We start from the raw sequence: 23,341 nt of genomic DNA, 5'->3' as shown, positions 1-23,341 counted from the left end.
TTTCGACCCCTTAAAATGGTACAAAATTCATGAAACCCTCAATAAAAATATGTGAAAAAGGTTTTATAACACTCTCCATCGAAAAATCTTTGGAAAAACCTCAACAGCAAGTACCACCAGACTGAATGGCTCCACAGTCTTCATCACGATATCGGACATAGCAAGCCATCGATCAAGCCGATTTAAAAAAAAACTTACAGTGTTTAAAAAAAGTGTTTTAATTGTTCTGTTTCGTAAGTAAATTTATAATTATTTTTATCTTTCTATACACTTTACGCTTGACCTGCTGTTTTGTTTGTTGTGCCTTTTAAAGATAAAATCAGTTTTTATCTTTGTATGACATTGATTATTTGTTTAGTGGAATTATTGTTAGATTTTTTTCAAATGGATTTTAAGTAGTTCTGCGAAATTCTCTATATATTCTGTTTAATTGTAATAAATTGATATTAAAACGATTCTGGGTCGTAAAATGCACTGTGATTAGTGATATAAAGATGGGTTTTATCTGTAAAACACTGGCGTACCTATTAAATGACAGCAGCTAAAGACTGTAGTGCGTTTGTGTGTAATTCTTGTGATTTCAATTATCATTTGGATTTAATTCGCATTTATTCACTAAATTGCAACAAAACGTCGGTTTTTAACGGAAGCCAGGGTTGGACTAGTTATTTTTAAAGAGTGTTTCCCACACTAGAGTCAAAATTTTACCTCAAAGTATATACTCCCGAGTTGTTTGTGACCAAATAAATTAACAATATCCTATTACTTGATTAAATTCAAGGGTGGGGGGGTGTTTGAACGCTCTGAAGCCCTCCCCCACGGAGTTTCCCCCCTTCGAAAAGTTTTTGCCATTTTTCTCATAACTATGGTTTTGTCACTTGCCGCCTTTTAACTACCGACGGCAGTATTGTTGGTCTATTACAGCACCAGGTACCTACAACCCTTCTAGAAAGATTTTTCATGATTCTCTACGTTTCATACTATTTGTTTCGTTTGCCATTTTAAAAATAGTTTGACGTTTTCTTTTCTTTGTTTAAAAGTTTCTTTTGATGTTAAACAGCCATCGACAATAAAAATTAAAAATAAAAAATTATCTGGTACGACCCTGGGTACCTAGATAGGGTTCACCACGAGCTCCAATTATGCGGCGGCCAGATAGGCAAAGGTCAGCGGCGGCGGAGCGGGGTCAGGGAGGCGCACATCTGGACAGATGGCGGCGCTTCTGATCAATTAAGGCCTTCAAGTGAACGAAAAATTTCGTATCCCGGCCAATTAGACCTAGAGATGGTCAGTTTTAGAAAAAATATCGATATATACTGTTTTCATTCTCCCCTCAAGACCATAAAAGAAAACATCTACTTTTCTGTTTATGGTGATTTTTCTTTAAATCACCCTTGAACAATTTAGTATAGCAATATATTAAAACTAACCCATACAGCCACGGTACGTACTATGTACGTACCTGGTACATAATGTTGGGACGAACGTCAGGTCCCTGGTACGTAAAAGTATGTACAGGTATGTACCATGTACGTACTAGAGACGTACATTTTCCAACGCTTTGTACGTCCCTGGTACGTCCCTGGGATGTGATAAAGTACGTACTATGTACGTCGCATGTACGTACATTCCAGGTACGTACATTTTATGTTTTGTTCCGGACCAAAACTGGATGTAAAATGATCGTACAATGTACGTACTATGGACGTACATTTTTCAACGACGTATACGACCTAGGAATTTAATTAGAAATAATTCAATGGAAGTCGGCTTAAAATATTTATTAATATAACAAAAATATCGATATATCAAAATATCGATACAGTTTGTACATCCCTCCCATCGAATCGATCCGATGACCGGCTGAGTACTGCGCGACTGTCGTTACGCGGGTACTACAGGCATTTAGCACAGATTAATTTGAATTTAAACAATTTTTTCTTTACGGAAAATTACAAAAAAGCATAAAAAATATTGTTGTTTTCATTCTGAAATGTTTCGATAAAAATTATCAGTGTTATTATTGCCCAAAATTTTATTTTCGGACACTATGACACTATACAATTCCGGTTCCTACCAGAAATTATTGATAAAATGAATACCATATTGTTGAATTAAAGGCAAAAACATCACTGTTGGGTGTAAATGTATTAATTTTAATTTAAAATTTGCTATGCCTTTAGCTCAAGTTCTTGACAGTATAATAATAATAGCAGCTCTTCATGATTCTTTTGAAGTTCGTGTTTTACTTTGAAACAACAGTGTGGAAGATACAAAGAGATTAAAGTTATACAGGGTGAATCTTACATAAGTGTAAAAGATATTACCTCTGATATATAATATCTTAATAATATGTAATGTATATGAAACATTAGGTAGTAGATTACATTTCGAGGAATAAAAACAGAAAAAAACTACTGTTTCTTATTTTTTATATATTTTTAGACTAAAATATCTTGGCAATTTTTGACTTATTTGAAAAAGACGAAATATATTTCTACTAGCGTGTACCAGCGACTTCGTTCGCGTCGAATTAATCATTTCTGATGGTGATGATAAAGCAAAGCAAGAATTTCCATTAACTTAAGTCAGCTTGAGAAAAAACAATATGGCAATATTACTGTATAACTTGGTAATATTTGAGGGGTAGTTTCATCTCGTTGGAATTTGACTTTCGAAAAATCCGGTTGCCAAAAATAAGCTTTTTACGGCAAGCAGTTTAAGCAGAATCGTGGTTAAGAAATTACCCAACTTTTGGCACACCCTGTATGATTGTTTAAAAAATTTTAAAATATGTAAAAAAACCAAATAAATTATGCTTGTCCAAGCGTTTTCCCGAAAGACTAACCGTTTTTTAAATAACAAATATTGTAATATTTGAGGGGCGTTTTCACCCTCTTGGAATTTGAGATTCGAGAAACTCCTCCTTATCGAACCTCTACACCCCACAGTCAATCCGTTTGCCAAAAATCAGCTTTAAACGTCAAGTAGTTTAAGCAAAATTGTGATTACTCAATGGTCATATTTTATGAAACACCCTGTATAAATTTATAAAAAATCTTAAAATATGTAAAACAACAAAATAAAATATACGTGTTTAAGAGTTTTTCCGAAAAACTCACCGGTTTTTAAATATAAAATATTTTAATATTTGAGGGATAGTTTCACCCCCTTAGAATTCGAGTTTCGAAAAATCCCTTCTTATCGAACCTCTACACCCTAAAGTCAATCTGTTTCAAAAAAAATCAATGACGAGATTTTTCGAAAAACCCTGTATACATTTTTAAAAAATCTTAAAATATGTAGAAAAACAAAATAAAATATACGTGTTTAAGCGTTTTTTCGGAAACTTGGCCGTTTTTTAAATAAAAAATATTTTAATATTTGAGGGGTGGTTTCACCCTCTTGGAACTGGAATTTCGAAAAATCCCTTCTTATCGAACCTCTACACCCTAGAATCAACCTGTATGCCAAAATTGAGCTTCTTACGTTGAGTGGTTTGAGCAGGATCGTGATTAATCAGTGAGTCAGTCACTTAAGGATTTTATATATTAGTATAGATTACCGAGATCCACCAGACCTGAAAATATTTGCACTCATTTAAGACTCGCCCTGTATAACAAAAGAGGCAAAATCAAATTGCAATTTTCAATGATAGATGCAATATTTAAGCATCCGTATTAATATCTATTTCTAAGAATATATTAGAATAACTTAAAAAATACGATAACAGAAGTTATCAAATCTCATTTCCAAAAATTATTGAAAATAATTAGGCGTAATTATGAGAAAATTAATGAAAAACAATTAGTAATAAAATTAATCACTATTTTCATTAAAATTTCCTAGTAATTAAAATTCCAAAAATATTTAGTTAAAACCTGGAATTTTTATTTAATTTTTTATAAGCTTGCGACCTCCCAAATACCAGTAGTGGGAAGGAAAAATTAAAAACCTATCCCCCGATTTTGAGTTATAACTCAACATATATTCTTAGGGCTTTGAAAAAAACCAGTATCCGAGACGGTTTTGCATAGTCTATGGCACGAATGGTTGTCGTCTCGGTGTACTCAGCGATAAGGTGTTCTGGTGTTTCCCCATTTTCCCCACAGATTTTGTCCGACATTTTGATCATTGATTTACAAAAAGTAAACATGAATTTGAGACAAAAACAAGACAAACTTGCAACAAAAAATGGGGAATGACTTGAGACAAATTGTCCACACTGCAAGGACAAAAGTACAACAAAGTCAAAAGTTTAGTTGTTGTTTAGTTGAATGAGTTTTATTAACCATATGTGATTTCACTAGTCTCCTACCTACTCCACACTGTGCCAACAACTTGTCGTAAAATATACGAACAAAACACAGACACTTTGATCTTTACCGACTCGAGACGGGACATTGAAAAGTCTCCGAATTTTGAAACAAAACAAAAATGAGACAAAAATGTCGCAGAAATGATTTGAATTTGTCGCGATTTTGTAGTAAAACATGAATGTTTCTGTCTTGTTGTTGTTTTGTCTGCTTGGCTTGTCTGCTTTGCCTGCTTTGGCTTCCAAACCAAAGCAGCTCTACCCTAATTTTGACCTCTTTCGTATCTCTTATGGTTTTGGAGATCCTACAATATTCATCTTCGAATTTGTGACATACTGTATACAGGGTTGTTCACCACATACGACACGGAGTATTGTAGCTAAACGATGAGATTTTTACAAATTGTAAGTTTTGGGTTCGATGAAGGACTATTAGAGGTACAATTTAAAAATAATTTTACAAGATACAGAGTGTCCCAAATAAGTAAAAAATATCAAAGTTGTATTTTTTTAAACGGAACACCCTGTATATTATTACATTTTCAGTTTCTACGATTAAAATAAAGGTAAATTTGATTAAGATTTATTATACTTAAACCTTACCGTTTTTGAAATATTTTCAATTTTGTGAAATTGCAGTAAAATTTTAAGGCTTCATTTCTCCAAGGGTATCAAAGTTTTTAATACTAAATATTTACTGAAGTTTATTTACTGATCAGTTATTGTGTTGCAATAAAAAAATAATATTACCTTATACAGAGTGTCTAAAAATTTATTTTAAATAATTATTAGCTTCAAACGGCAATAACTTGTTTAATTTAAATGGAACACCCTGTATATTTTACGAGAATCAGATGCACAATTTAATTGTCTATCAAATTATATTATACAATTTTTTACCTATCTCTTTAAGTTTCCGTAGAAAATGCATTTTCTTGTAATTTAGAACTTATTTATCAATATACCCATGGACTATTGACATTTTAGATTATTTTTAAAGATGTTCCAAATTTTTAAAGAGTACAGATACTAATATTGTCGATATAATTCGTTTATTTCATTAAAAAATAAAAAAAAACTGTTTAAATATTTGTTAAAGAGGATCAATTAATATGATTCCAGTATTCAAACTACATTAACTGACTGCGTTGATTAATAATAATTGCTCCAAATACTAAAAAACTGAATTTTGTATGGGCATTAGACAGTGTGATAAAAAGTAACACCTTAAAAATGATATTTCATTTTTTTTAATAAATGCTTATTTATAACAACAAAGACTTTAATTTGATAACTTATTATTATATTGATTTCTGACTCAAAAATCCACATTTATTTATAATAATTTATTAACGAACACAATTAAGTATGTCATTAATTAGTATATAGGCGGAAATAATGGTGTTATATTTAATTAATGGTATACTCTTTTATAAAGATTTAAATAGTTTTCTTTTTGCATACAAATGGGCTAGTAATATTATTGTTTTGCTAAAAACGATAATATTACTAGTCTGTACATTTTGTACATTTGTTGCTTTAAAAACAATCTAAAATGTCAATATTCCATGGATATATTGATAAAAGAGGTCTAAATTATAAGAAAATGCATTTTCTACGAAAATTTGAAGGGATAGGTAAAAAATCGTATAATACAATTTGATAGACAATTTAATTGTGCATCTGATTCTCCTAAAATATACAGGGCATTCCATTTAAATTAAAGAAGTTATTGCCGTTTGAAGCTAATAATTATTTAAAATAAATTTTTAGACACTCTGTATAAGGTAGTATTATTTTTATTATTGCAACACAATAACTGATCAATAAATAAACTTCATTAAATATTTAGTATTAAAAACATTGATACCCTTGGAGAAATGAAGCTTTAAAATTTTTACTGCAATTTCACAAAATTGAAAATATTTCAAAAACGGTAAGGTTTAAGTATAATAAACCCTAATCAAATTTACCTTTATTTTAATCGTAGAAACTAAAAATGTAATAATATACAGGGTGTTCCATTTAAAAAAATACAACTTTGATATTTTTTATTTATTTGGGACACTCTGTATCTTATAAAAATATTTTTAAATTGTAGCTCTAATAGTCCTTCAACGAACCCCAAACTTACAATTTGTAAAAATCTCATCGTTTAGCTAGAATACTCCGTGGCGTATGTGGTGAACAACCCTGTACACTACCCCCTGCAGGACTTCAAAAAAATATTGTTTAGTGCGACTGTCTTAATATTGACATCAAAACACATCAAAAACATTACCAAAATTAATTATATTATGTCCGATTTCGTATTCATCACCATGATAAATCTGTTGAATTTGTTACATCGTTCTTGTTTACAAAACAATATCGTTTCGAACTAGGAATAAAGGAAAAACAAAGACAATTTCAATCAGCTCAAATGAGTAATCAGTTATTAAATTAATTAATTAATATTAATTAAAACGTATTGCGTTATTAGTATCCAGCGGAATAATATTTAGTGAAGCTGCAAAAAAATACTATTCGATAATATAACATCGTTATGATTTAACAAGTATATTATTTGTTCGTAATTATTAGTTCGAAAATAGATGAAAATATATCAATAATGCTAATTAGTTTGGCCAAAATAATCACTGTTTGTGTTTATTTTTAAGTTTTGTTATTATGCGGTGCTTCTAGTTTGTTTTTGAGTCACTTTCCCAAAAGAGCGAGCTAGAGGATTTGACTTTGAATCAAATAACACGAAAAGAAATCAGCAAAACCACTTTTATCTACTTGAAACCAGTCTTTTATTTTGTAAAATTTGTTCTTTAAGCTGTATAATATACACCTATCTTCACATATATTATATTCTATGTAATAAATATAATTATTACATCATCTACATGTTTTATCTCTGTGGTTTTTGGAACTACAAAGTCAAAGAGTTTTTTTTTCAATTGCCATCTTAATCTGTTTGAATTTTAAAAATCTTGTAGCGGAGATGCGCAACTGTCAATAATTATAACAGTAGAATAAAGGGTGTTTCTTAAATTACTGCAAATATATTATTTAGAGGTAGTATATTTCAACCCCAGAGACACGTCTATTAATTTTTTTTTTCGTGAACAAAAATGTGAAGTATAATATGACAACATAGGCAGCAGATTAAATTTACAAGAAAAAAAAAACAAAAATTGGTCAATTCCGTACCATTCTTTATCTATACAACATTAGACTCTATATTATTATAAACATTTTTTTCGATTTAGCTAAAATTTTGAATGCGCGTATATGTAATTTAAAAAAAATGAAGAAACGCATTACTAAAAATTGCATTAATCAATAATAAATATGTAAAAAGTAAAAATAAATATGTAAAAATTAAAAAAAAAACGATTAAAAAAAAGTCGCCTTAGTAATAGGGTTCCCGTTTTTACCCTTTGGGTACGGAACCCTAAAAAGATCCAGTGGTTCTCAAAATTAAAAAAAAATTCTTTCAATCTTCAAAGTAAAACAATTCGGTTATTTTGGACTTTGACAAACGATAAAGAGAGAATGTGTTTCTTTTATCGATATCTACAAACCCAGAAAATATTTGCACTTACTTAAGACTCACCCTGTATAGAGATTTTTTTTTATACACTAAAAACGTTCTTTATAGCATTTTTAAAATAATATACAAAAAAAATCTTACTAAAAAGTCCCTACTAGATTCCCTAAAATTGTATTTTTACTTATATTTCAAACACTCAGTACATAAGAGGATAAAAACTCCAGAAACAAAGATGTTACATCTCAAACAATTTTTACAATTTTATCAAACGTCTATAGTTAAAAAATATCTGAAAAATAGCACACATTCTTTTCTGTGTATGAAAGAAAAAACAAAAAAAGAACTAATGAAATTAACACACTAAAATGAAAATAAAGACGCTACAGAGAGACTGAAAAACAAAACCACGTCGAAGAAACTAAATATCGAAACAAGATGTTCCGGTTTTTTCCGACAGCTGGCATCAATCGAACCAGTGATTTTGATTAAATACAATACGCGATCTAACTAACAAACACACACAAACACACGAGCGCGAGTCTTCTCTTGTTCTCCCATTCCTCTGCCTCCAGTACCGCCAGTACTTTATCTACAACAAACAATTCATGCCAGCGTCTTCGGAAGAGTACCACCGAAAACGACGACACAATTACTATCAGTATATTTACCAGTCCCGACCCAAATATACTCGCCAAACGAAAACTGAACTATCTACCCATTTCACGGTACTATCTTCTTGTTTTATAGCCGGTTCGGCGTCGAGTAACGTGCGCAAGAACCCACCGTTTTCATCGGTACTATTCGAGGTACCCTCGTAAGCTCCGCTATCTGTAATTGGCACACACAGCTGCCGAGATAGAGCGGCGAGATTACAGAGCCGATCATGTTGGACCGAATAGCAATAGTACTGTGTCTCTTGTGCCTCCCGGTACTAGGATGCGCGCATTTAGACGATGTTCCTAGTGACGGGAAAGTCGGTAGTGATGATGGAGACGTTGTCAGTACCAAAACTAAGCCAGGAGATGTTCTTCAAGTGGAAAAATCGATAAAAGCAGTTGAAGAAACAGGATATAATGCTTTGGACGGTGTTTCTAGTACCAGGAAGGTTGATATTGATGATGGAGATGTTGTCAGGATAGCAACTAAGCAAGATGAGGTTGTTCAGGTGCAAAACGCCAATGAGAGCGTCGTGCAAACAAGTTACAATGCACATAAAAAATTTTCAGTGGAGGAATTGCTGACCAAAACGTTTCCAAAAAAAACTTCAAATGATACTGGGTTGAATCCTTGTAAAGCAGGTGAGTGAAAAAGATTTAATGTTTATTTCGCTCATATTAGATGATAAATATCATTAATGTTACTCTTAGAGAATTTTTGACATTAAAGAAACTTTTTTAGAATACGAAACAATGAAGTTGAAAAAATTATACCTTTTTAACACAATTTTATTTAAGAAAAATAGTTTCTTTAAACTAAAACAGAAATAAGAATATTAGTACTAATATATTTATGTATATTCTCTATTAAGTCTTGCTCTAAAGCAACGTGACACTTTTTTAAAAGGCTTAATTAGGTTAAATGAAAATCATCAGTTTAAATTAAATGAGGACATTGCGTTCAGTTAAAGATTTACGTAACAGACTGTATGGCTCTAAATATTATGTCTTTTACTTAGATTTATATGACAAGACGTTTCAATAAAATGATTAATATATTTTTCGTTGTTCCTTGGATAAAGGAAAAACCTCTAATAGCTTGGACTTTAAACTGTTTTATGATATGTAGAGTACTAGAAACACGTTTTTTGTTTAATCGTAAACTATAGATGATACCTAAACGCATGTTGTTTATTGAATTCTCGATAATTTTCAGAAAATAAAAGATTTTTGACAAAATATCTATCAAAAATTCTAAGTTTGGTGTGAAATTATATAATATTATATATAAAACTTTTTATAATTTTCTAAATATTATATTATTCATGTGCTGATCATTAATGAGATACTTAATAATTTGTTCCCAATGTTATGAAATGTTACCCCACATGATTTAAATCCATTAATACAAGAAAAATTACAATAAAATATTTATTGATATTATAACCTCTAAACTGCTTCCAAGTATTAAAAAATTATAAAGAATAGTAATGTTCAAAATAATCTCCAAGTAAAGTAACTGCTTCTTTCTGATATAAACTGCAAAATTGGCTTGCCATTCTATATTACTGGTAATAAGTAGGTCATCATTTATTGGTCTCAAAGAAAATTATACAAAGATACATGCACAATTTCAAACAATGTACATTTCTGGGAGTATAACTACTAAAAATTATATAAAACTAACTCTTACAAGATGCACTATAGATAATTAAACTCTCTTTAAATCAGGTGACACTTAAAATGGAACAATAATTGTTATAATACATATAAAGAAAACAGAAAATATATACATAAACTCTGTCCAGCATGAGAAAGAACGCTTTCGACAGACAACATCCAAAAAATGACAGAAAATACAATATACTTTCTAATTAACATGACAGATGACAAATACCACTGTCATATATTCTCTTGCTGAGCAGTCTATACTCTTCAGAATCTCATACATATGAGCAGATATCTCAGTAAAGTAATACCAAAAAACTAAAATTGAAAAAATATCAAATATCATATATATTATGTTTATGCTAAACTTCACAATAACAAAATCATCTAAAAATACTTTTGTAAATCTAAGATTTATCAACACTCCACAGTTTTCTCTGATTATTATAGTGCTGAATACCTTACAAAGATCTAGATAATAGTTATGTTTTCAGATGTGTTTGTGGATGATATTGCCATAAATTTTCCCGATCCCAAAAGGAAAGTCTTCGCTAGATTCATGCACGAGGACCTGGAAAATGCTGATAAACAAGCCTTGAATTCGGAAAAAGCAAAGAAATTGTTGGAGAAAAACAAACTATGGTAAGTTTTCCATCAAAAATAATATTACAAAACTTTCATCATCATGTGCGTCTCTTTGAATTGTTTCCATTTTTGCTTGTTATATAACTCTTAATATTATTTTAACATGAATATTCTCAAATCTAACCTCATTTCCAGGAAAATCACTCCAGAACCGCTCCAAACCACACCTAACCCACACAAAATTACCAAAAGAGCAGCAGTAACAACCTTCAAGGAACGTCTATGGGACCATGGAGTCATCCCATATGAAATCGACGACTCCTTCAGTGATTTTCGCAAAGCTCTGGCCAGACAAGCCATGAGGCACTGGGAAAACCACACCTGCCTCAAATTCATCGAAAGGAACAAGACTGAGAACGACAATTACGTGTTTTTCACCGAAAAACCATGCGGTTGTTGCTCGTTTGTCGGTAAAAGAGGCTTGGGAGCTCAGGCTTTGAGCATAGGGCCTAAATGCGCTGTTTTTGGTGTGGTTGTACACGAAATAGGACACGCTATTGGGTACTATCATGAACATACCAGACCTGATCGAGATAGTTATGTCGAAGTGTATTTGGACAATGTTAAAAAAGGTTAGTAGTTTTAGAAAGTCTTATTTTATACTGTATTGTACACTGAACCAAAAGTCGACATAAATATAATGAAAAAGTTCATTAATATAATGAATTAAATCATTAATTTTGAGCCGATGAATGATTTCATTGGCACAATGAAAAGTAATTCATTAACTCTATGAACTTTAAGTTAATTAAATCAATGAACAGTGTTCATTAATTTGAAGAACACATTCATTGGTACAATGAATAGATTTCATTAATATAATGTACCTAAATCCTTATATTAATGAACCATATCATTAATACAATGAAATAATTTCATAACCTATTTAGTTATACATTTAAAAGTCGACACTATTAGTAACTCTTGTTACACCGTATAATCGATGATGAAGATCGCTGTCATTGATTTGAAATGTCATTGATACTCATTTCCCAGCCAACTACCTGAAATAATTCTACTATACATAGATTTCCATTTGAACAAGCCCTTAGCTACATAGGTAACAAAATTACTAATAGTGCCGACTTACTTACGAGCATAGTAAATTTTCCCATTAGGGATTATTAATAAAAAACAAGTGCAATAAACTAATAATAATTTATTAAACTCGATATAGCATATACAAATTAAAAATTAAAAAATCGAATCGACGAAGAGAATAGTAATGTTATTATTAATTTTAGGGTAAATTATAATAAGAAAATTAATTTATCAGTCGATATCCTGAGGGATTTCTATAAAAAGACCATTTCTTCATTATATCCTTAGACTTGATAACGTCTAAACGAATTTGCAACAGGCTTTCCAAGTCGCATTAAGTGGGTCCGATGTTAAATTGTCGAATTTGAGGGCTTGAAGGCAGGTCTCAACATCTTCTTCCGGTTCTAAAAGACGTGTGTCAAAATAATTAAAATGCCAAATAATAAAAGAACATTCGAATTTACCATAATCAGTTCCATGCCTCGACTTGTTACTATGTTTTCTTCTTTTTCTTTTTTATCTTCTGAAACATATTTGGAAACCGCTGTTTTAATGAATACCCACACCAGAGATCACACACAGCGGAATTTGATTTGACAACACAACAAATTAACTACTATACGATAGGACTTTTATTTAAAATATTGAAGAGAACACTTACCGCTCTAGTGAAACTAAAGCCTCACTGAATAACTCAACCATACAGACGTTATGGAAGTGTCAAAGCACAGAATATCTAGCTACGCAACAGAAGCCTCGTTACATGTATAAAATTGTAGGTAGCAAAAGGAGACAGGCTTTTAAAGCCTGTCTCCTAATCAGATATTTTGATGCGGTAGTTTCACTACTACATAACAGAGGGCGATAAAGAAAACAGTTTTCTACAAACGAAATTTAAAAGAATTATATGCAGTGTTGCCATTGTGTAATTTATATTGTAATACTTCCTGATAAAGCCTACCTTCAAATTTGCTACATCATTTATACATATTAAAATAGATTAGAGCTCTTTTTTCAAACGTTTAAGTATTTAACTTGCCATGTTAATTGGAGTTAAATATTACGAGCTGAATTAAAATCACTTCCTGAAGTTTGATTCTAACTAAATCCTGAATTTTGATTGTAATTCGGCGACAATATAATAAGTATTGTTCTATTATTATGACACCACTTCCTGACGTTCGATTGTGTTCATACCGTATGATCGGGAAAAAACGGCGTTAGCGATGGCTATGAAATGAAAATCGCTGTCATTTTATGTGTAAATTTATATGGGAAATATCATCGATCGTCTTTTCCCAGTCAATTGGTACAATGAAGCATATCAAGGGGTATCATAATGTAGTACTACATTACGATACCATTTCCTGGCGTTCGATTGAGCTTAAACTTTGTATACTACGTATTTTCGGTAACATCGTAATATGATGGCACCATGAAGCATATAAATTGGTACCTTCTATAGTACCATATTATGATACCACTTCCTGACGTTCATTTGGGCTCATACTTGCATATTTTTGATGACATTGCAATATTATGGTACCATGAAGCAAATCAAGAGGTACCATAATAGTACCATGTACGATACCATTTTCTGGCGTTCGATTGTGCTTAACTTGGTATAGTAAGTATCTTCGGTGACATTGTAATATGATGGTACTATGATGCATCTACTATGATGCATATATAAAGTGGTACCTTAATATAGTACCATATTACGATACCACTTCCTGACGTTCGATTGGGCTCATATTTGATTATACTTGCGTATTTTTGATGACATTGCAATATTATGGTACCATGAAGCATATCAAGGGGTACCATAATGTAGTACCATATTACGATACCATTTCCTGGCGTTCGATTGGGCCCAAATTTGATATAGTTGTGTTTCTTTATAAAGATTTGTTTAATTAATAATTTTAATTTATTTTACGAATTTTAATTTATTGTACGATGTCGTGACAGCAACTTTTATGCCGAACTAATATACCTGTGTCACTTTTTACCTAGGTCCTAGGTATTTTTTAGTCAATTAACATTTTTTTGTACTGCATTTTAATAAATTATTTCCATTATTATTAAACGTATATTTCATTACTAACGTTTCAGCATTAATAAATATCACTATCAATCGCCCTGTATATTATTAATTTTAAAGGTAATTAAAGTTATTTTCTTAGTTAACATAATAAAGTAGTGTATATTAAAAATGTATTTTAAAAGCATATGTTTTCTAATAATATACTTAAAATTAAAACTATTTTAAGAGCCAAACGAATAATTAATATATGTGTATCTAGAAGAAACGAAGAATAGAAAGAAATTATTATACACCAGAAAAATAATGGGATGCCAATTAAAGTCTGTTTGAATCTGGCAACTGTGCATATTTAGCCGAGCTTTAAGGCCGTTGACGTGCCGTCGATCTACGTCGATCCAAAACCGAAAGTTGAAAATTTCCAATTATATTCTGATTAGGATATTGTCGCGCCATCTAGTATTTTATTTGTGCAATTTTAGCTCTTTCATTTCGAGTATTTTTCTGTTGCGTAGCTAGATATTCTGTGGTCAAAGTAACCGATAAACATGGCGGACATTTAAGCCCTAATATTTTATTCATGATATTAATAACTGCGTACATTAATATAATGTAGTGTGTTCGTTGTATTAATAACATTGTTCATTGTCACAATAATGTACAACTCATTAATCAATGATTTAGTACATTAATATAATGAATATGTGTTTATTAATGTTTCAGCACTAAAATAAAGAAATGAAAATCTTACATATATAATTTAATAACTAGGTTTTCATTATATTGATGAAATTAGATTCATGGTATTAATAAATCGGACATCGATCTATGATTAACAAATCATTAAATTAATGAAAAAAATCATTGTCCCAATGAAACAACAGTTAATAATCAATGTTCATTAATATTATAAACAATTTTTTTTTTCAGTGTAAAGCACACGTTTATACTTTATATGCTTGATTTTGAGTTGGTCATAAAGTAAAATTTGATTTGTCGATAATATAATATTTTTTGTCGATAGATAATATTTGTCATAAAAATATCTTTCTATTTTTTTCACGCAGAACAAAAAGTAAACTTTGAGAAACTCAGCTCAGACCAAGTGAGCTCGTTGGGCCTCAAGTACGACTATGATTCCATAATGCACTACGCCAAAAACACATACTCAAAAAACGCCTACGTTGACACCATCAAACCAATCGTCGCTGATGGTATGAAAAGTCCAGAAATTGGCCAAAGAGTGAAGCTAAGCGAAGGAGATATTACGCAGACTCAAATCCTCTACAACTGTCCAAGTCAGTTAAACGAAATAACTTAAAAAAAACTTTTTTTACATTCCTTCATCTTTAGAGTGTGGTAAAACGTTTCAGACAAAGTCAGGATCATTTTCTTCGCCTCAAGTCAGTACCAATTCAGCTGAAGGTAGTACTTTGTGCGAATGGAGGATCAGTGCAACTCCTGGGGAGAAAATTATATTGAATATCACCTCCATGGATATTTTGAAGTCGCCAAATTGTTCGGAAAACTATGTGGAAGTACGTGATGGCTATTGGAGAAAATCAAAATTACTAGGTAACAAATATGATATACAATAGTAATTTACTATGTAAGGTCATTATTAATGGAACACCCTGTATATTTAGGAGAATCAGATGCACAATTTAATTTTCTATCAAATTGTATTAATACCATTTCTTAAATATCCCTTCAAGTTTTCGTAAAAAATGCATTTAATTATAATTTATACCTCCTTTATCAATATAGCCATGAAATATTGACATTTTAGATTGTTTTTAAAGCAACAAATGTACAAAATATACAGGTGCTTAAAACGATAATAGTACTAGCCCATTTGTATACAAAAAGATAACTATTTAAATCTTTATAAAAGAATGTACGATTAATTTAATATACCACCATTATTTCCGCCCAAATATTAATTAATTACATACTTAATTGTGTTAGTTAATAAATTATTCTAAATAAATGTGGATTTGAATCAGAAATCAATATAATTAATATATGTTATGAAAACGAACGTCTCGGTTGTTATAAATAATTATTCGTCAAAAAATAAAATAAAATTTTTAAGGTGTCAATTTTTATCACACGGTGTAATGCACATACAAAAATCAGTTTTTTAGTATTTGGAACAATTATTATTAATCAACGCAAACAGTCAATTATTGTAGTTTGGATAGTGGAATCATATTAATTGGTCCTCTCTAACAAATATTTAAACAGTTTTTTTATGTTTTAATGACATAAACGAACTATATCGACAATATTAGTATGTGTACTCTTTAAAAATTTGTTACATCTTTAAAAATAATCTAAAATGTCAATATTCCATGGGTATATTGATAAATGAGGTCTAAATTATAAGAAAATGCATTTTCTACGAAAACTTGAAGAGATAGGTAAAAATGACATATACAGTTTAATAGACAATTAAATTGTGCATCTGATTCTCATAAAATATACAGGGTGTTCCATTTAAATTAAACAAGTTATTGCCGTTTAAAGCTAGTAATTACTTAAAATAACTTTTTAAACACTCTGTATAAGGTAGTATAATTTTTATTATTGCAACACAAAATTTAGTAAATAGAAATATTTCAGTTAGGGCATTCAATCCCGGGATCCCGTTTCCCGGGATTGTCTTTTCTTTAATCCTGGGATTTTCGGGATTCATCATTACATTTTTTCTTTTATTTAAATCGTACACAAGTCTTTCATGATAGTACAATATGCGCTTATAAACAACCCTGAATGTTTGATCAAGTTTGAAGATGATGAAGATCTAGTTTGAGTGATAATACTCTTGATCGGCTTGTTTTTTTTTAATAATTTTTTTCAAAAATCCAAGTTTAGATCCTCATCTTTGTTACTGCATAAGTTGTTATTTTAGTATCTTAGTAATCCTGTGTTATGCTGTATTCGATTGGTTATGTAAATTAAATAAAAAATGTATATTTTAGTTCCTTTTATGTTTTTTTTTGTTAAATAAACTTATATGTTATGTTGTTTTGTAATGGGGTTGACGTTTAATTTATGTTACTGTTTTTTTTTGTTCAATAAAATTATGGAAAGAAAGAAAATGTAATATAATTCCAACGAAATTAATTTTTTCGTGAATCCCGGGACCAATCCCGGGATCCCGGGATCGAAAAATTATAATCCCGAAATCCCGGGATTGAAAATTTCTTTCGGAATTGAATGCCCTAATTTCAGTACAATATTTGGTTTTAAAAACTTAAACACGTCTAGAGAAATGAAACATTAAAATTTATTACTGTATTCTGACAAAAACCTAAAGATTTCAAAAACGGTAAGACTAAAATGCGGTAAACCTTAATCAAATTTACCTTTATTTTAATCGTAGAAACTAAAAATGTAATAATATACAGCGTGTTCCGTTTAAAAAATACAAATTTAACATTTTTTATTTATTTGGGACACTCTGTATACACAATATTTTTAAATTGTAGTTCTAATGGTCCTTCAACGAACCCAAAACTTACAAGTTGCAAAAATCTAATCGTTTAGATACAATACTCCGTGTCGTATGTGGTGAAGAACCCTGTATATGTTCTTTACTATTTTTAGGTGTGTTTTGTGGTCGTGGTGAAATAAACAACATCAAATCCGAAAGCAACCGCATGCTAGTTACCTACGTAGCTGACAATACCATCCCCAGCCAAACTTTTAATGCAAACTTCGAAGTGATTTGTGGTGGAGTACTTCACATCAACTCTGAAGGGTAAACGATCAAAATTTCTCCTAAAAATTCAAACTAAATTCTATTATTTTTTAGGTATTTAGCTTCACCAAACTATCCCGACGAATACCACCCAGGAAAAAGTTGCACTTGGTTTATTACAGTACCAGAAAAATACCAGGTGGCTATAAAATTTCTGGCTTTCGATTTAGAACATCACGTGAACTGCAGTTATGATTACGTAGAGATTTCAGATGGTTTCAGATCGAATTCAACACGTTTACAACAGTCTTGTGGTACTTTAATACCTGATGATGTCACGTCTAGTGGTAGCGAGATGACTGTAACGTTTGTGAGCGATAGGTAGGCTAAAAAAATGAATTTTCAATAGAGCCATTCATAAATTTCTAATAAATATTTTTAGATCGAACCAAAAAGGAGGATTTTCTGCCAAAATTATCGCGGAATTCAATGAGTGTGAAAAAACTAATCACGGGTGTGAACAGTTGTGTGTGAATACATTGGGAAGCTTCATGTGTGCCTGCCAGCCTGGGTTTGAACTTCATTCCGATAGAAAAAGCTGCGTTGGTGAGTCCAAAATCCATTTTATACAAACGGACCATCGTGTATATTATACTTGTTACTGCGTACCACCTCTGTGGAACTGAGTGTCTTGCTTGTCAATAAAAATGGCTATATCTACTTATTACTACAATATAATAAATAACATAACATTTTCTTTACTTAGATGCATGTGGTGGTAAATTCAACGCACCCAGAGGCACAATAACTTCACCCTCCTTCCCTGAATTGTACCCGGTGGGCAAAAAATGTTCCTGGGAAATCGAGGCGCCTCCCCAACATAAGATTTTTCTCAATTTCACGCACATGGACATAGAGGGAAATGACTACGACTACCAATTGTGCGAGTACGACAGAGTTGAAGTTTACAGTCACCTGGGGAACTACAAAACGAAGCACCATGGTACTTTTTGCGGTAGAAAATTGCCGAAAATGATTGGGTCGGATAGTAATATTATGCGTATTGGTTTTGATTCGGATGCCAATGTACAGAGGACAGGTTTTGCAGCTGTGTATTTTATTGGTAAGTCTGTGAACCACCAGTGCACTAGTGCTATTATGAATTCATAATAATACGCAAATTTTAAAATAAGAAACAAGCAAAAAAAAAGTACCTAAATACGTTTATTTATTGTAAACAGTCATCTTTTTAGAAATGCAATTAAATGGACGTACTTACTAATATTTTTATTTTTCTTCACTGATATAACTGAACGTAGCATGGAATAATATACCCAAAGTGATGAAGCCTTCCTATGTTTTGAAAGATGTTCAAAATATGCCAGAACCTTTTCGTTACTACTATTCTTGATTCCTTTCCCTTTACACCAATCTTCAAGTTTTACATAGGCTTGCTCGTACGTTTGTCTTGAATTTTCGGGAAGTAAAACTGAACGTTTAACACAAAATTGAACATCAATAATTGAGTTGTCAAAGTCAAAATGGAAACAATCAACAAGCACGGTTACCACGGCGTCGACTAATATGGGCGACTGATAATTTTGAGTTTTAATTTTTATGAGGATATCTCTTTGGATCGTCCCTCTTGTCGCGTCGTAGATTAAATTTTGAATGATACACGTTCGATACGAACTTTTTAATGAAACTTGTGCAACTAAGCCACTCGGCTAACGCCTCATGGCAAATCGAAGTACCGGCCGCAGTTACTTCTGTTCGCGACAAGGAACTAAAACTCTAGCACTAGGAGCGCGACGGCTGGAGCAAAGTAGGTCGCCGCCGAGGTCGAGCGTCGATGCCCAGTTACAGCAGTTACTTCTGTTCGCGACAGGGAACTACAACTCTAGGAGCGCGACGCCTGGAGCGAACACGTCCCGATCGAGATCGCGCTGCGCTACGGACATACCAGTTCCAGATACTACTGTTGGCGACCGACGAAATCGCGACGGCTGGAGCTAAACACGTTACTACGGTTGCGGTTACTACGGTTCGAGCCAACTTCAAGTTCGATTATAAATAATTTATTTGCAAATTATAAATAATTTATAATTTTGTCGTCATTATGATCGTCGTTCTTCAGTAACAGATTCCTGATTCGTTGTGGAGCGCGACACGACGTTACAAAAAAATACCGCTCCAAAATCGCGTTACTCAAATACCGACACATCACTATTAATAACTATAATAAGATTTTTAATCATTATATCAATCTTTTTTTATTAATGTTCTAGATGTAGATGAGTGTGCTGTAAGAAACGGTGGTTGTGACCACGACTGTACCAACACCTTGGGCAGTTACCAATGTTCCTGTCGTACCGGCTTCACTCTTTCCGACAATAAAAAGAACTGCATCGAGGGTGACTGTGTCCATGAGATTTTCACTCCACCTCACGGTACAATAAACAGTCCAAACTACCCCAAGTACTACCCACCCTCCAAGGACTGCGTCTGGCATATTAGGACACTCCCTGGACACAGAATACGGTTGGACTTCCAGTACTTTCAGCTGGAACAACATCCTGAATGTTATTATGATTATGTGCAGATTTTTGATGGAGATTCGCCCAAGGCTGTCCAGCTGGGGAGGTATTGCGGGCCTATGGGTCCCCATCACGTAGCCTCGTCGGAGAATCATATTTATATGACGTTTAAGTCAGATAACAACGTGCCTAAGAAAGGGTTTCTTGGTGTATTTTCAACGGTAAGTCATAAAATTCAGAGTGTCAGTTTCTATCTAATAATCTAATAATAGTTATTTTTTATACAAGGCGATAATGCAATTTTATCGTCGTGTATAAAACAATATTTTTTTTCATAGCGAGTTACGTTTTAAAAAATATTCAGAAATTATTATTTCAAGGAATTTATCACGAGTAGAAAAAATATTTTGCTGGGTTGGCGTTGGCTTCTACCGGGTGTTGCATCGTCGAGCGGGACATAGGAAATCCCATGTAAATTTTAATGGGGTCAATTATTGGCTTCCCTAATTATTTTAGAGAATAATTCTATTTAGGTTTATTGAAGAGCACTAAAACCCACATTCAAGAGAATAACTTTAGATATTTTTGACTGGCCCGTTTACGAGTTATCGCCGATTTCTTTTTAAATATTTCTCCTTTCTTATGGCCCTGTATTTACTTATGAGCACCAGTCAAGGTAAAAGATAACTGTCAAATGAAGTTGTCATTTCAGAAATTTATCTATTTAGTGCTTTATTATTATTAAAAACTCATACCTACATCGAAAATATTAGCCATGAATTACACTACCGAAGAAAAAGTATTGATGAAATGATATTATCAAGGAAATAGTTATCAAAAGGTGTCGGACATGTTTGCTTATGTGTCTATAAAGATTAAACACAAAATTAATATTATTTATGTCTTTCAACAGCAATGTGGTGGTCTGCTTCAAGCTTCTTTGGACAAAAGACAGATATACTCGCATCCAAAGTACGGAAACACAACGTACGCTCCAAAATCGATCTGTAATTGGTATGTTCTGAGCTCCACCGGCTACAACGTCAGACTGACCTTCGAAGAATTTGACTTGGAAAAAGAAGATGACTGTGCCTACGATTACGTGGAAGTATTCGATGGATTGGATCATACCAGCTTGTCATTGGGACGGTTTTGTGGTAACCAGGTAAGTTTTTTCTGTAAGTAAATTTTTACAATCTCTTTCAGAAGAATCTTAAAAGAAGAATCGATGCAAAATAATGACTGTCGCCTTCTTTGACGCCGTTTTTTTTTTTAATTTTATAATTTTATTTCATTTTTACAGACGATGCAAGAAGTAACCACTTCAACTCAAGACGGTATGGCTATTAAATTTCGAACTGACGACCATATCGCTGGCAAAGGCTTCGTATTGGTATACGAATTGGTAGAAAAAACGTACAGCTTGGAAGAATACGACAGCACAGATTGAAACAATCGAAAAGGCAGCTACTTGACACTATTTTTTCTTAAAAAAAAACAATTTGAGTCGTGTGAATTTTTGTTTTTGTTACCTTGTATTATATATGTAAATATTACTAAGACATACTGGTTTGTGATTCATACAGGGTTACTGTTTTACTGTTTAAGGGAAACACTCTGTATGTTCCATGATCCCAGTTCTGTATTATAAATAAGATGTATTTTAGAGTACGAAAATTAGATATAATATTTTTGTAGAAAAATAAAGAGAAAATGTTGTAATTGAATGAATAAATTTTCTCACATTTATCTCAGCATGAGAAAAAACAATATGGCGATATTATTATATAACTTGGTAATATTTGAGGGGTAGTTTCATCTCGTTGAAATTTGACTTTGGAAAAATCCGTTTGCCAAAAATAAGCTTTTTACGTCAAGCAGTTTAAGCAGAATCGTGGTTAAGAAATTACCCAACTTTTTCGAACACCCTGTATGATTTTTTAAAAAATTTCAAAATATGTAAAACAATCCAAATAAATTATGCGTGATGTCCAAGCGTTTTCCCGTTTAAACCTAACCGTTTTTTAAATAACAAATATTGTAATATTTGAGGGGCGTTTTCACCCTCTTGGAATTTGAGATTCGAGAAACCCCTCTTTATCGAACCTCTACACCCCACAGTCAATCCGTTTGTCAAAAATCAGCTTTAAACGTCAAGCAGTTTAAGCAGAATCGTGATTACTCAATGGTCATATTTTATGAAACACCCTGTATACATTTATAAAAAATCTCAAAATATGTAAAACAACAAAATAAAATATACGTGTTTAAAAGTTTTTCTGAAAAACTCACGGGATTTTAAATAAAAAATATTTTAATATTTGAGAGATAGTTTCACCCCCTTAGAATTCCAGTTTCGAAAAATCCCTTCTTATCGAACCTCTACACCCTAAAGTCAATCTGTTTCCCAAAAATCAGCTTTTTACGTCAAGGGCTTTAAGCAGGATCGTGATTAATCAATGACCAAATTTTTCGGAACACCCTGTATACCTTTTTAAAAAATCTTAAAATATGTAAAAAACAAAATAAAATATACGTGTTTAAGCGTTTTTTCGGAAACTTGACCGTTTTTTAAATAAAAAATATTGTAGGGGTGGTTTCACCCTCTTGGAACTGGAATTTCGAAAAATCTCTTCTTATCGAACCTCTACACCCTAGAATCAACCTGCATGCCAAAATGGAGCTTCTTACGTTGAGTGGTTTGAGCAGGATCGTGATTAATCAGTATGTCAGTCAATTAAGGATTTTATATATTAGTATAGATTCCCTTATATTAGTATGCCATTAAGGAACACCCTGTATATTCAGGTATAATTACAGGTTATTAATTATTTGATGTACCCTCGTAAAAGTATATTAAAATTGCGACCTCTGTTGGTAGGCCTACAAACTTTCCTGAACATTTAAACGAAAAATACTGCTATAGCAGGAACTGAGCTTCTTAATTTTCCCACTAGATAGCAGCAGTTGTTCTAATATTTTTCTTGCATGATAATAATCCTGCTTAGTTTAATATTCGATCATGAAACCATATGGATTTCTTTTAAAATAACAAAAATATATTTTTAAAACTTTTTCCGCATGATTTTCAAGATATTTCAGGAAATATACGTCAAGATTATTATACAGAAAAAGAATAAAAAAACAAAATACATTAAAATTCAAGCATTTAGTAAAGGCTATAATGA

General features: G+C 31.8%; 1 protein-coding gene across 2 annotated transcripts; it reads left to right on the top strand.

Annotated features, from left to right (window-relative positions):
• LOC115878970 (bone morphogenetic protein 1-like) lies at positions 1 to 21,875 on the top strand. Of its 2 annotated transcripts, none has more exons than XR_004049647.1 (13): positions 1 to 233; positions 8,604 to 9,154; positions 10,675 to 10,822; positions 10,961 to 11,397; positions 14,978 to 15,208; positions 15,264 to 15,485; positions 17,523 to 17,676; positions 17,731 to 17,997; positions 18,059 to 18,222; positions 18,383 to 18,739; positions 19,905 to 20,157; positions 20,219 to 20,374; positions 21,067 to 21,198. XR_004049647.1 is itself a non-coding variant. In XM_030895579.1 (13 exons), the coding sequence occupies exons 2-13, from the start codon at positions 8,740 to 8,742 to the stop codon at positions 21,601 to 21,603; spliced, it is 3,264 nt and encodes a 1,087-aa protein (XP_030751439.1). In that variant the 5' UTR covers positions 3 to 233; positions 8,604 to 8,739; the 3' UTR covers positions 21,604 to 21,875. The 2 variants fall into 2 exon arrangements, 1 of the variants encoding a protein (XP_030751439.1); XM_030895579.1 differs by adding an exon at positions 21,457 to 21,875 and having other exon boundaries at positions 3 to 233; positions 19,905 to 20,374; positions 21,067 to 21,318.
• The last annotated feature ends 1,466 nt before the right edge of the window (positions 21,876 to 23,341 follow it).

Source organism: Sitophilus oryzae, unplaced genomic scaffold (genome assembly GCF_002938485.1).
Source record: "Sitophilus oryzae breed Bouriz unplaced genomic scaffold, Soryzae_2.0 scaffold_154_pilon_pilon, whole genome shotgun sequence".
Lineage (NCBI taxonomy): Eukaryota > Metazoa > Arthropoda > Insecta > Coleoptera > Curculionidae > Sitophilus > Sitophilus oryzae.
The sequence above is the reverse complement of the archived record's forward strand: the minus strand, read 5'-3'. Positions and strand labels throughout refer to the sequence as shown.

What these genes read in the sequence shown, in the direction of transcription:
- LOC115878970 (XM_030895579.1), top strand. Translation starts at nt 8,740, where the DNA reads ATGTTGGACCGAATAGCAATAGTACTGTGTCTCTTGTGCCTCCCGGTA. An exon ending in GTTGAATCCTTGTAAAGCAG is followed by an intron (nt 9,155 to 10,674) that starts GTGAGTGAAAAA and finishes TTATGTTTTCAG; the next exon opens with ATGTGTTTGTGGATGATATT. An exon ending in GAGAAAATCAAAATTACTAG is followed by an intron (nt 15,486 to 17,522) that starts GTAACAAATATG and finishes TACTATTTTTAG; the next exon opens with GTGTGTTTTGTGGTCGTGGT.